We start from the raw sequence: 12,601 nt of genomic DNA on the forward strand, positions 1-12,601 counted from the left end.
TTCTTACACAGGGCTTATTAGTGGGAACACCTGGGAAAGCTGAGCTTAGTGGGAAGGAAGTTAGATCTAAGGAGGGACTTCTGAGGCCTGGTATGAGATGCAGGTATGAATGAATAGAATCAACAAGTTAGCCTATCTAGGCCTCAGTCTCCCCAATTGTAAAGCCATAATAAAAGTTACATTGCACCTGTTGAATTTTGTCACCTGTTCACTTCTTGACATCCCAATAATCAGTGAGCCCTTCTGGTATCTCCAGGGTGATGGTATACTGGCTTGAAGTAGGTCAATATGCCTATTGAAGGAGTATATGTGTAATGTTGCTGTGTAATGCAATGGTTTTCAAAACTTCTACGTATCAGAATAATTGAGGAGAGGTTTGGGGGTGTTTTTGAAATTCATTGAGGGGAGCACCCCTCCCCCCAGTCATTTGGAAATCTTTTGTTGAAGATATCAATGAGTCCCTCATTCAGGGGTTTTATCCAGATGCAGTAAGACTAAAAGGAAGTTCTACAGCCAAGCACAGTGACCAATACTGTACCTGTAATCCAGCTACTCAGGTGGCTGAATCAGGAGGATTGCACATTTGACACCAGCCTGGGCAATTTAGGGACACTCCATCTCAAAGCAAAATAAAAAGGGGGGGGCGGTGTGGCTCAATGGTAGAGCCTCCTGGGTTCAAGCTTCAGTGACACAAAATAAATAAATAGATAAGTAAGTAAATAAAGAGGACTCACTGAGTACAGAATATCAAGTGAACAGGTAACAAAATGGAATAAATGCAACAGGAGGGGACACCTCATTCTCCTCTCAGCTATCTGAGAAGGAGAAGATGGCTTTGGAAGAGGAAGCAGTTTTGTGAGTCAGAGGAAGAGAAGGACAATCCATGGAAGCTCATGTTCACATACAAAGTCTCATTTAATTCCCACCACATGATATTTTATTATGACTTTACAAATGAAGAAAATGAGGCACAGAAAGCTAATGTGATACAGTCCTGGAGTTGGAACTTGAATTCAGGTCTCCCACCCTTTGAAACCACAATGATTTCCACTGCACTGTAGCTCTCTATCTTGTATGGGAGTCTCTGGATTCGGATATCTCATAGATATTCAGTAGGTATCCAATAAACGCTTGCCTTAACAATTGGCAGGAAAAAGAAACCCCGAAAATCTTAGTATAATAAGGAGATGCAGCAGCCCAGGACCTCTTTTCTTTCAAGCAAGGTCCTTTAGCCTTGAGGCTACAGATGTGGAACGAGGCGGAAGAAAAACTACAATTCCCAAAAGGCTACAAAGGCGACACCATTGCGCACGCGTGCTCCCCTCCCCTTAACGGGCTTCTCGGGTCGTTCTCGCGCATGCGCCCTCCGAACGGTCTTTTCCAACCTCCTGCTACTCTCCTACCCTAGTTAGTGACTAGATCTTCTGCGACGTGGGCTTGCGATGCTGCCCTTCTCTCCCTTCTGGGTGGCTCGGGTAAGAACGGGGCTCCGGAGGCTGGGTGACCAGTGATTAGCCCCACTTCCTACCTTAGTGCCCATTCACAAACTCTCGAATTCTTTTGGCTTTTACACTGCACGTGTTCTGGGGCCTCAGCGGATGCGTAACTAGGGAATCCCAGAAACTCCTGGGTGCGCGTGGGGTGAACTGGGTTTTCTCTTCGTTCTGGCGGCCAGATGCCCCGTGCCTCGTGACCGCCCATTTCACGTGGCATTAAGGGAGAGGACAGCGCCGGGTGCCAAGCAGACCCTGTGCTGGCTAACGAGTGGGTTCTCGGCTTCGACCCGCAAGCTGAGCCTTTCCCGCCAGCCCTGAACCATGCAGATGATGCAACGAGCCCCACAGTTTTCATCAGGCAGGGGTCCCGCCGCAGCGTCGGCTGGAAGGAAGTGTAAAGGTTGTGGGGTGACTACGGGGACAGGATATGGGTTTGGGCCTCCTTGCGGGTCCACCCCCTCCCCTAATGCCCTCCCACCCCCAACACCTCTTTCCCAGGGACTGCTACAAGTCTGCCCTCCCACTTCCATTGCTCTGGAAACCACCTCTACATCCTGTGGCCTTAACCCTTGTCAACTCGGTCTCTTCTCCTGACTGGGGTATCAGTTTGTGGAGGCCCTGAAGAAAGGCCCTTTTGTTCCTATGGGTGGGGAGGTTCTGGAATCTCTGGCTCTCTCCTGAATTTGGGAGACATGGGCTTCTGGAGGACAAGATTTGCCCTGTGGCTTTGCAGAGTGGCTCATGGGTTGAGGTGGAGAAAGATTCTGAGGTGAGGTGAGTGGTGTGAATCAGAACTACCCCTCTGGACATTGATCTCAACCTTGGATCTAGAATTGGCTTTTAAGGTGGAGATGGGGGTGGAGAGAACCGGAATGGTCTGGCTGGACAACTGCCTGGTACAGAGCCAGAGGGCCCTATAAGCATGACTGCGGGTGATTGGGAGACTATTTGTCTGGACAATTTTTATTTAACCATGGCTTTTCCCACCCCTAGCCTCTGCAACGATGTGGCCAGCTGGTCAGGATGGCTGCTCGAGCTCAGCACAGCGAGGTGGCCCAGGCTCAGACTGGAGAAGCAACCACAGGTTGGACAGGCCAGGAGAGTCTGTCAGACAGTGACCCCGAGATGTGGGAACTACTACAGAAGGAGAAGGACAGACAGTGTCGTGGCCTGGAGCTTATTGCCTCAGAGGTGGGAGCTGGGGAGACAGGGCAGGGGTGGGTACAGGGAGTAACAAGTCATCTTACCAGTATTTCTTCACATCTCCCTGTCAGACTCAGGGCTTTTCTACTGGGCTTTATCTCCCTCTTTTTACTCTCCTTTGAAGCAAAGGCAAGGCCAGTTTATGGATGTTTGGGCATTAGGGAGTTTCCAGAGCCTTCCAGGGTCCCTACAGCCTCAACTATTCCCTCCCTGCCTCCCAAGAGGAAAGAGGAGCCTGGGAACACAAATTTGAGTGCACAGGTGACCTTACTGGAACAACATCATGACAGCTGAGTTTCTGAGAGTGCTCCTTCTGGCCCTGCCCCATGCTTGGCAGAGAACCCAGAATTAACAGCTTTTTGTACAGCCTGACTACCTGCTGCAGCCAGTGGGCTCTGGCAGGGCGGGGCTATGGGGTCCAGGGGAAGGGACTCAATACCTTCTGACATTGCCCCCCCATCACCCCAGAACTTCTGCAGCCGAGCTGCGCTGGAGGCCCTGGGGTCCTGTCTGAACAACAAGTACTCGGAGGGTTATCCTGGCAAGAGGTGAGGGCTAGGTACCAGAGGGCTGGAGGGCAGCATCAGGGATGGTGCTCCCAGTGGTGGAACCTTCCTGTACCCTTCAGTGTTTATGGAGCAGTGACCTTCCCAGTCTTTGCTGCTGGTCTAGAGTTCTTTCTGTGTGCCTTATGTACCTCTCTTCATGGCAGGTATTACGGGGGAGCAGAGGTAGTGGATCAAATTGAGCTGCTGTGCCAGCGCCGGGCCTTGGAAGCCTTTGACCTGGATCCTGCACAGTGGGGAGTCAATGTCCAGCCTTACTCAGGGTCCCCAGCCAATCTGGCTGCCTACACCGCCCTTCTGCAGCCACATGACCGACTCATGGGGTTGGACCTGCCTGATGGGGGCCAGTGAGTATGGATGGGGCAGATACTGGGTTGTAGGCAGTACTAATGTGGCAAAGGAGTTACTGCATATCTACTGTGTCCCATATGTATGAGACATACTTGTCCTTGTCCAGCACATTATAGTGGATGAGGAAGATAAGACCCCAGTCACATCAGTGTCCACCACAGAGTGGACAGAGCAATGAGATGCAGCAAGTTGGGGACAGAGACCTGTGGAGATGGGTAGGGAGGGAGTGAGGAAGTCTGAGAGTTTTTACACTCTGAGGCTTCCTTATTTCTTCTCACTTCCTAGTCTCACCCATGGCTACATGTCTGACGTCAAGCGGATCTCTGCCACATCTATCTTCTTTGAGTCTATGCCCTATAAACTCAATGTGAGTGCTCTAGGGTATAGGGGGTAGTTGCCCAGACCCTGGTTCTCCCAGGCAGCCCTCAGGGTCAAGGAGAAACAAGCACTGCTGCCATCTCAGGCCTTTAGCTATTTATCTGTCTGTCTAGCCCAAAACCGGCCTTATTGACTATGACCAGCTGGCATTGACTGCTAGACTTTTCCGACCACGGCTCATCATAGCTGGTACCAGTGCCTATGCTCGCCTCATTGACTATGCCCGCATGAGAGAGGTTGGTGGGGGGCTGGAGTACTGGCACCGTCCAAGGGGTTGGTGGGGAGATTGGGGGTAGCATTGGGAATGCCTGTCTGGGCCCTCCCCAGGCTGAGGCCTGTCTCTGTACCTGTCCAGGTGTGTGATGAAGTCAAGGCACACCTGTTGGCAGACATGGCCCACATCAGTGGCCTGGTGGCTGCCAAGGTGATCCCCTCACCTTTCAAGCATGCGGACATTGTCACCACCACCACTCACAAGACTCTTCGAGGGGCCAGGTCAGGTTCCCTGAGATCAGGTCTTGCCTTTCCCTGCCTTCACACCCTGCTCTGGGCTGAATCTAAGAATTCATTCATTCCTACCTATAGCCTGGAAGACTTCCACTCAATCTGTGATGATTCTCCTTCTCTTGCTTGTGATGGCTGTTCCTTGGCAGGGGATTTGTGAGTGGGAATGAGGGACTGATCCCCTCCACCACTGGAATCCACTGTACAAAGGACAACTGAGGGGACTCAGAGGCCTCGAGAGCCCAGGCCAGCCAACTTCCTCTGATCTCCCCAAATCCTTATCTTTTTATTTTTAGCTTAGAGTCTAACCACTCACCTTCCACACAGGTCAGGACTCATCTTCTACCGGAAGGGGGTACGGTCTGTGGACCCCAAGACTGGCCGGGAGATACCTTACACATTTGAGGACCGAATCAACTTTGCTGTGTTCCCATCCTTGCAGGGGGGCCCACACAATCATGCTATTGCTGCAGTAGCAGTGGCCCTAAAACAGGTTGGGGATCTTGCCCTATGGGGTGGAGGGACATTGGCCCCAATACTTAGTTGCTTCACCTTGCTAACTGAAGTTGAAGCTGATGGACGGGAACTGCCAGGATGGGAGGTGTCAAAGCTGGAGTCCTGGAGCCATGCTGTGTGTGAAGAGGCAGAAGGGGTAGGACTTGGGTCCAGGCCTGGGGTCACAGGTGCTACTGTCTCATTCCTAGGCTTGTACTCCCATGTTCCGGGAGTACTCCCTGCAGGTTTTGAAGAATGCTCGGGCCATGGCTGATGCCCTGCTAGAGCGAGGCTACTCACTGGTGTCTGGTGAGCCAAGGGGCTGGTGAGGGCTTTTATAGCCTCAAGCAGGGGCCCAGGACTCACCACTCCCTGATTATTAACCCCCTCAGGTGGCACTGACAACCACCTGGTGCTGGTAGATCTTCGGCCAAAGGGCCTGGATGGGGCTCGGGCTGAGCGGGTGCTAGAGCTTGTGTCCATCACCGCCAACAAGAACACATGTCCTGGAGACCGAAGTGCCATCACCCCTGGGGGCCTGCGGCTTGGTGAGACCTGGTGCTTGAGGAAGGAAGGGCTCCCACACTGGGTGACCTTAGCTATGCTAATCCTCTCTTCTGCTTCTCCCAGGGGCCCCAGCCTTGACCTCTCGGCAGTTCCGTGAGGATGACTTCCGGAGAGTTGTGGACTTCATTGATGAAGGGGTCAACATTGGTTTGAAGGTGAAGAACAAGACTGGTAAGCAGACACACAGTCCCCTAGCCAGCCTATATACCGCACTGTCTACTCCATTCCTCAGCTGATCTCACTGCCTTCCCTACAGCGCTAATCTTTTTTTTTTTTCCCTCACCACTCTAGCCAAGCTCCAGGATTTCAAATCCTTCCTGCTCAAGGACCCAGAAACAAGCCAGCATCTGGCCAACCTCAGGCAAAGGGTGGAACAGTTCGCCAGGGCCTTCCCCATGCCTGGTTTTGATGAACGCTGAAAACACCTAAGAATCAAGGCCCACAGACTAGAAATTACCACCCCCATCTCACCTGGGCCAGTGGAAGGGAACGCTACTTACCATTCTAGTTTTTGGTGGAGGAGGTATAGTTCTCTTCCCAGAATTTGTAGCTGAGATTTCTTTTTTGTAACTAGATTTAGTAGGAGCCCCACTCTACCTCCAGCTTTCTGCCTAACCCTCTGCCATTATCAGTGTTATATAGACTCTTGCTCTTTCTTGAGGTGGGAGAGTTACCCAGCTGAGCCAGAGGAAGGGTTGGGTAGGCACACTCTGTTTTTAAATCTAATAAAATGCTCACCTGCCCTGAGTTTCTATTACTGTGGGAGGGGTCCCCTGGGCCAGCAGGTGATTTGACTCCCTCAAAGTGTATTTCTCCCTTCCCTCCACCGTCACCACCACTACCACCACAAGTCCCCCGGAGGCTGCAGCCTCCTCTCTGTCTCTGATCAGAGCCGACACCAGACGTGATTAGCAGGCGCAGCAAATTCAATTTGTTAAATGAAATTGTATTTTGCCCACGGCTGCTTCTGTTTGATCCCCTGGGACAGAGGGGAGCAAGGGAGGGGAGGGGAGAGGAGCTGTGGGAAGCTGCAGGGGGAGGGCCAGGTACATGCAGGGAGGGGGTGCCATCAGTATGGGAGGCAGCAGGCTTGGGCAAGAGAGGAGCATGTAGCATGGCATGAGTGCCCCAGCCTAGGCAGGCTTTGCATAGGCGACGAGCCTATTCGAGCCTGAGCAGCACCACCCCTGGGCAGGCACTCAGCCTGGGCTCACGTGGGACCCGCCACGTTGCTTGGCACTCCAAGGTCCCTGCTTGTTGGCTCACGTCAGCCACGCTCAACACGTAGCCCGCACCACACCCTGCAAGTACGGGGTTGGAGTGCAGAGGGGCTGGCTTGGGCCCTTTGGGTCGAACCCAGCTGCTGCCTGCCGTCCTGACTCCCCTGGCTCCCCTGAATCCCCTCCCCCAGTGGGACTAGATCCAAGGGTCAGAGACACTTCCGCTGCTGGGAGCAAGGGAGGATGGTGGGGGTGGAGTTGCCTTCTCTCTGCGTGGGAACCCAGCCTGTATAAGCAGAAGCTTGACAAAATGGCCAGACTGACACCCCAGAGTCTGGGAGCAGGGAATGGAAGAAATAAGTGTGTGGTATACATAGAACTCGTGAGCCCAGTCTGTTCAGAAGTCTGGCCGGTCCTTCTTCAGCTTCTTATAGTCAGTGGAAACTGCAAGGAACTAAGAGGAGAGGGAAAGGAGGGTTGTCCTGACAGGCCTGCTTTGCCCCATAGGGGAAGCACCAGGAGGCGAGTGATGGGAGAGCAACCCCAGAGTCACCTAGAGTTACCTTGTATTGGTCATTGGGGCTCAAACGGTTCCAGGGTTCTGGGTTGTTCTTCCGGTCCCAGCTGGGGAAGAGAGGAGAGGGTTAGGGTCTCCAACCTGAGAGCCAGGAATTCAGAACCTGAGTTCTAGCCAGTGTTGTGCCCCGACCCTAGCACCCCTCCCTGTCTCCTACCTTGGAGGCCCATTTCCTAGAGACTGACAGGGGAAGAGGCATGTTAGCAGGTGCTGACAAGTGAGACAAGAAGCTTGTCACCATTGTCAGAGTGAGGCCTGGTGACAAAAGACAACCCAGTACAGGGACCCACCCCTTGCTTCCTGCTACCTTAGGTTAACCCCTCAGAGCAGTCTTGGGAATTGGGCAGAGTTCTCAAGGGCCAGGGGTTTCAGTGATGTGCCTTGAATTCAAACAATTCAGTGGGTGGGTGAACCTTTTACTTGTGAAAGGAATCAGGAATCTAAATTTTTGCTGTCTCCCGGGAGGGTGTTAGATCTTAGCACCAGCTTCCCCAGTAGCTCACCCAACCACACCCCCAGTCCACCTGCGAGGACACAAAGGTACCCAAAAGCCTGGCTGGCCACAGCAGAGCAGCGTTGCCATGGCAACAGGGCCGCTGGAGCCAGCCGCACAGGTTCAGCTAGCTCAGAACCCACCAAGTCCTCAAGCCACCAAGGAGTGAGGGGTCTCCCAAGTCAGGGCTCCAACCAGATGGTAATATCAGAAGTAAAGGGCCTTGGGATCCCTGCTAGGCCCACCCATTCTCATCATTCCAGAAAGGTTCATGCCTTCCCACTTTACTTTGTCCCACTCAGGACCCCTGCCTGCAGTCCCAAGCCCAGCCCTTACCATACGTCTGGGCTGCGTAGGGCGAGTCGAAGCAAGTACAGCGCAGCACTGCCCATCCCCAGACCTATGAAACCGATCATTGGGATGAGCTGCAGGGAAGACAAGGCATTTTCAGGGTCAGCCCCCTCCTCATAGTTCCCATTCACTTTTACAAGTTCAGTTTTTCTGCCTGCCAAACTTCCACCCAAGGTCTCCTTCTCCCTCCTTTCTGGGAGAGGGGATCTAGCACCTCTTACAAGCACATTTCCTGCTGTGGTCTTTTTTACCCCTCAGCGAACCTGTTCAAGGTAATTTTCAGGGACATGGAGGCATATTACAGGGATAGATTAGGAAGGGGTGTCCCCAAAGGATGATTTGGAGCACTGGGGGAAGTGGGCAGGAGGCAGGGCTCTGGAGGACTTGTGGGTAGGATGGCATGAGAGTTAGGAGTTAGAATCCCAAGCTCTAAGGACCGAACTCACCCCTGGATGTCTTTTGATCTGCCGGTAGAAGCGGGCCCCTAGACTGGTTCCTGCCATCATGCCTTTCCAGTGTTGGTGCTCTCCTGTGGCTCTGCTCTATTCCTTCTCCTGGGGTCCGCCCCCCACCAGGGAGGGGTCAGCCTAGCCCAGCCCACTGGCTTCTTCAGACTTACCACACCCCACCCAGCTCGCTTAAGCCCGGCAATCCTAGGTCCAAAGTAGAGAGGAATTGTTGGGGAGTCAGGAAGTTTCTGCTCCCCAGCTCTCTCCTCTATGTGTCTACACCCTGGCCCATGGGACACTATCATACTTGGGGCTTTAGGCCTCTGAAGGAGGGGCCCCAGAGGCACCAAGAGACTGAAGAGTGATGCAAAAGTGGGACAAACAAACTGACAGACCTGCAACATGCAGGTAGAAGTGTTCACAGGTGGAACCAGAAGGGACCAGGGACTAGTGAGGGCATCTGCAGCACTTTCTTGACACCCCTTACCCCCTAGAGCCACCCAGGAGCTACCAGGTCCTGATGATCCGATTCTGCCCCATCCCAGAGTAGTGGGAGGAGGGGGACAGATGGCCTCCCTAGAGTTGCCAGGCTCCTCTTGTTGTGAGCAGTTTCTCCAGGTTGTGTTTGGCCTGGAATGGTGCTTGGAGGCTGGGGAAGTCAGGTGTATCTGAATCAGGATAGAAGGTCAGTTGTGGCAGTTTGGGAGTCTGAGAGACTTGACTGCCTTGCCAACCTGGGGTAGAAGTGAAGATGGATCCCCACCACCACCATCAAAGAGGCCACCCTCCACCTCTGTCTCTGGTTGTGGGACAAGAAGAGAATGGAATGAGGAAAACAGCCAACAAAGATAGAAGAGATGAAGTAGGAAAGAGAACAAGGCACAGAGACAGAACTGCAGAGTGATTGCCTCTTGCTCAGCCAATTCAGGTGTATGCTATTGCTGCCAGGGTGAGAAGGCTCCCCGCCCCCATCTTTGGGGAATTGGAAGTCTTGGGGACGCAGGAGCCAGCTTCATCCGCTTTCCCCACTCCCACGCTAACCTCCACCATCAGCTCCCGCTTCTGCCGCTGGGATCCTGCCGAGGTCTCCCACTTCTATTCTCTGGATCCCGCCCTATGGCTGCACCCGCAGGGGTGAGCTATGCACCCGCCTCTGGGCCCCTTGGGGTACCAGAAAGGAGAAGAAGGCTGTTCCTGAAGACTCCCTCCCTTTCTCGATACCTCCCCCGCCCACCCTGCGCTGACAAGTGCGGCTGTAATTAGGCTGCGGGGTCCGGGGCTCTCCGCCTCCCTCCGGCGGATAATGAGATAAAGTGTCAGAGACATGGCGAGAACAAAGAGACAGAGACTCGCTACTATGTGTGTGTGTGTGTGTGTGTGTGTGTGTGTGTGTGTGTGTGTGGTGGGGGTGTGATGGTGGAAGAGGGGTGCTGACGGGAATGTCAGAGCCTCCAGCAGCACAGAACCCTCGCTGAGCGCCTGCACCTCCAGGGCTGGGCCAGGGAGGAGGTGTCCTGTCACCCAGCGGCCCTCAGCCCGCCAGTCTCTGGGGCTAAAAATCAATCCCGGAGCTCTAGCTGGAGCGGCCGCCCAGCTGGGCTGCACATCTGGCATTCTGTGGCACAGCTGGGGAGTCGGGACACTGGGAGGGATGCTTGGTTCTTGCCAGCGCTCCTTTGCTCTGCGTCCCTCACTTTCCTCCCTCTGCCTTTTCTTCTGAGTTCTGGTGAGAGGGGCATGCGGTGCCACGGACCCTCGGTCCCGCTCCTTTTCTACAGCTGCTACTGTTTCTCCTGCCTTGGGCTTTAACCCGCTCTCTGACCCTCCAATATGGGCTCTCCGCAACTCTGACCCTTAACTCACTAGTGGTCCTACTTTCTGTGAGCCTATTCCTAAGACCCTTCTCTTTTTTGGTTCCCATCCCTGAACCATGAACGCTGGGGCTGAGCTGGAACACAGAACTTCTGGGTTCTCCCCTACCCACTTCCTCCCTCTTTCTCCCTCCCTAGTCTCCCCCTTCCCTGCACTTTCTCACCACAATGACTGGTAGTCCACGCTGGCCCACCGGGGTGAGGGACCTCCAGAGTCATTAGCCACGAATTAGGCGCGGCCTGGGGTCGGGGCGGGATCAGAATGAACACCAAATTCCACCAGGACCCTATCCGCGAGCGGGCGGCGCAGCGCGTCAAACGCAGTTAGGCTCCGGGGTGCTAAGCTTGTACCCGGGGCGCTGGGCGTGGGCGCCCCCTGGAGGCCGAGCGGCTCCCAAACTCGGGGGAAAGGCCTTTGGTGCCCACTGTCAGGAAGTGCCGGCCCTACATGCCCAGTGTTTGGGCAGTTAAGTCTGAGCCTGCGAATGTATAGGTTCACTCCCCACGGGTCACTCCCGCTACTCCCGCCACCAGGGCAGTAAATCCCTCAGTCTTCACTCTTCTGGTGTGAAATGGGGCCAGAGCGCGCAGAGGGAACGCAGAAGATTCTGCCTTGCCGGCTGCAAGCAGTATCCTAGGTTCTGGCTGGTTCTTCCCATCATGCTGGACTCGGACGCCCAGGGACTCGTCTCCACTCTGGGGTTATAGGTCCTGAGATTCCACATTCTGACTTGGCCTGCCCTAGCCTCTGACCTTCTTTCTTCATCGAACCATCTGGCTGGCTGGCTCTGTCTCTTTGAGTATGTCTGTGTCTCTCATATTCTGGTTGTGTATGTCTCTCTGCTGCTGTCCTTTTACCCAGCTTTGTCCTTCTGCGTCTGTCTCTTTCTTATGTGTCTCTCTTTCCCTCTAAATCTCTCTGTCTCCCTGTAGCTATCTCTACAAATGCTTCGCTCTGTTTCTGTTTTCCCCTTCCACCTATTCCCCACCTCTATTCCTATTTTCTGGCTTGCTGCTCCTATGAGGCTGCAGCAGTCCAATGGGATAGCCTGGAGACACCTCAGGACACTGCCCAGGGTCTCCCTCCCGGTCACCTCCACATGCCCGACACCTCAGCGCCGCCTCGATCTTCCTGCTGCAGCTGTAGGATGTGGAGAGGCGGCTCGGGAGGGAAACCACAGTGCCCAGCATCTGCTCGGGAGCCCCAGGCCCCCTGACCCTCTGTGCCACTATTAAGGACGCGGGATCCCGAGGCTCCAAGATGATCATGATTGCATCAGTCAGACAGAAGCGGAGCTGGGAGCTGTACGGCAAACGAGCAAACCAAGGAGACAAAGACGCCCGTGCCATCTGTTTATGTAAAGTGCTCTCCGCCAGGGACCCCGGCGTCCCAGTGTTTGGCTTAGTTGGGGCAGAGGGTCATGAGCCGCTCCCGCCTGGCGCCCCTGCTGCGTCTGGTCTTTCTCCCTCCCCAGCACCCAGAGGGGCCACCAGGCGAGCGGAACGGGGAGGGGGCTGGGGTGTTGATGTGATTGGAGCGGACGCGGCTGTTTCTTCAATAATGGATGGAGATGATGCGGACCGCGGAGCCGAGCCGGTCGGAAGAGGAGAGAGGAATAGAAATAGGGAGAGGAAGGAGCGGGGGCGGGAGACTCACCCAGTCACTCACGCGCGCGTGCGCATATACACATACACGCTCGCGTCACACTGTCATTCGGGTATACACCGCCGCGCGGCTCACACCCAGGCACACGCCCACGCGCTGTCACCGAGACACACACCTGCAGGCGGAGACGCTGGAGCAACACACACTCACCAGTGGCTCTTCCTGATTTTCACACATACAGGCCTGGAGGCAGACACTTGGAGACATGCTTGCATGCAGCTGGGGCACACCCAGGCGTGAAGAGCGCATAAACACGTAGATACACCAAAGCACATATCAACATCCAGACACCTAGACACCCTGAGGCTTGGAAATCAGAGATGAGGGTGGGAGTGGGAAATGGACAAACCCAACAATATTGTATATTCAAGGACACAGACACAAAGTCAGAGCCCAGAAATGGACAAAAAGCTG

General features: G+C 54.4%; 2 protein-coding genes across 2 annotated transcripts; one reads left to right on the forward strand and one right to left on the reverse strand.

Annotated features, from left to right (window-relative positions):
* Positions 1-1,343: 1,343 nt before the first annotated feature.
* On the forward strand, positions 1,344-6,302 carry SHMT2 (serine hydroxymethyltransferase 2). Its single transcript, XM_079142082.1, has 12 exons — positions 1,344-1,475; positions 2,490-2,687; positions 3,168-3,247; positions 3,412-3,612; positions 3,902-3,983; positions 4,108-4,230; positions 4,350-4,489; positions 4,826-4,991; positions 5,203-5,302; positions 5,386-5,541; positions 5,624-5,731; positions 5,852-6,302. The coding sequence occupies exons 1-12, from the start codon at positions 1,443-1,445 to the stop codon at positions 5,977-5,979; spliced, it is 1,515 nt and encodes a 504-aa protein (XP_078998208.1). The 5' UTR covers positions 1,344-1,442; the 3' UTR covers positions 5,980-6,302.
* A 183-nt stretch (positions 6,303-6,485) lies between these two features.
* Positions 6,486-8,790, reverse strand: NDUFA4L2 (NDUFA4 mitochondrial complex associated like 2). Its single transcript, XM_079142083.1, has 4 exons — positions 8,648-8,790; positions 8,187-8,275; positions 7,344-7,404; positions 6,486-7,234 (listed from the first exon to the last, which is right to left on the reverse strand). The coding sequence occupies exons 1-4, from the start codon at positions 8,705-8,707 to the stop codon at positions 7,178-7,180; spliced, it is 267 nt and encodes an 88-aa protein (XP_078998209.1). The 5' UTR covers positions 8,708-8,790; the 3' UTR covers positions 6,486-7,177.
* Between the last annotated feature and the right edge of the window lie 3,811 nt (positions 8,791-12,601).

This window comes from Sciurus vulgaris (assembly GCF_902686455.1).
Source record: "Sciurus vulgaris genome assembly, chromosome: 5".
Lineage (NCBI taxonomy): Eukaryota > Metazoa > Chordata > Mammalia > Rodentia > Sciuridae > Sciurus > Sciurus vulgaris.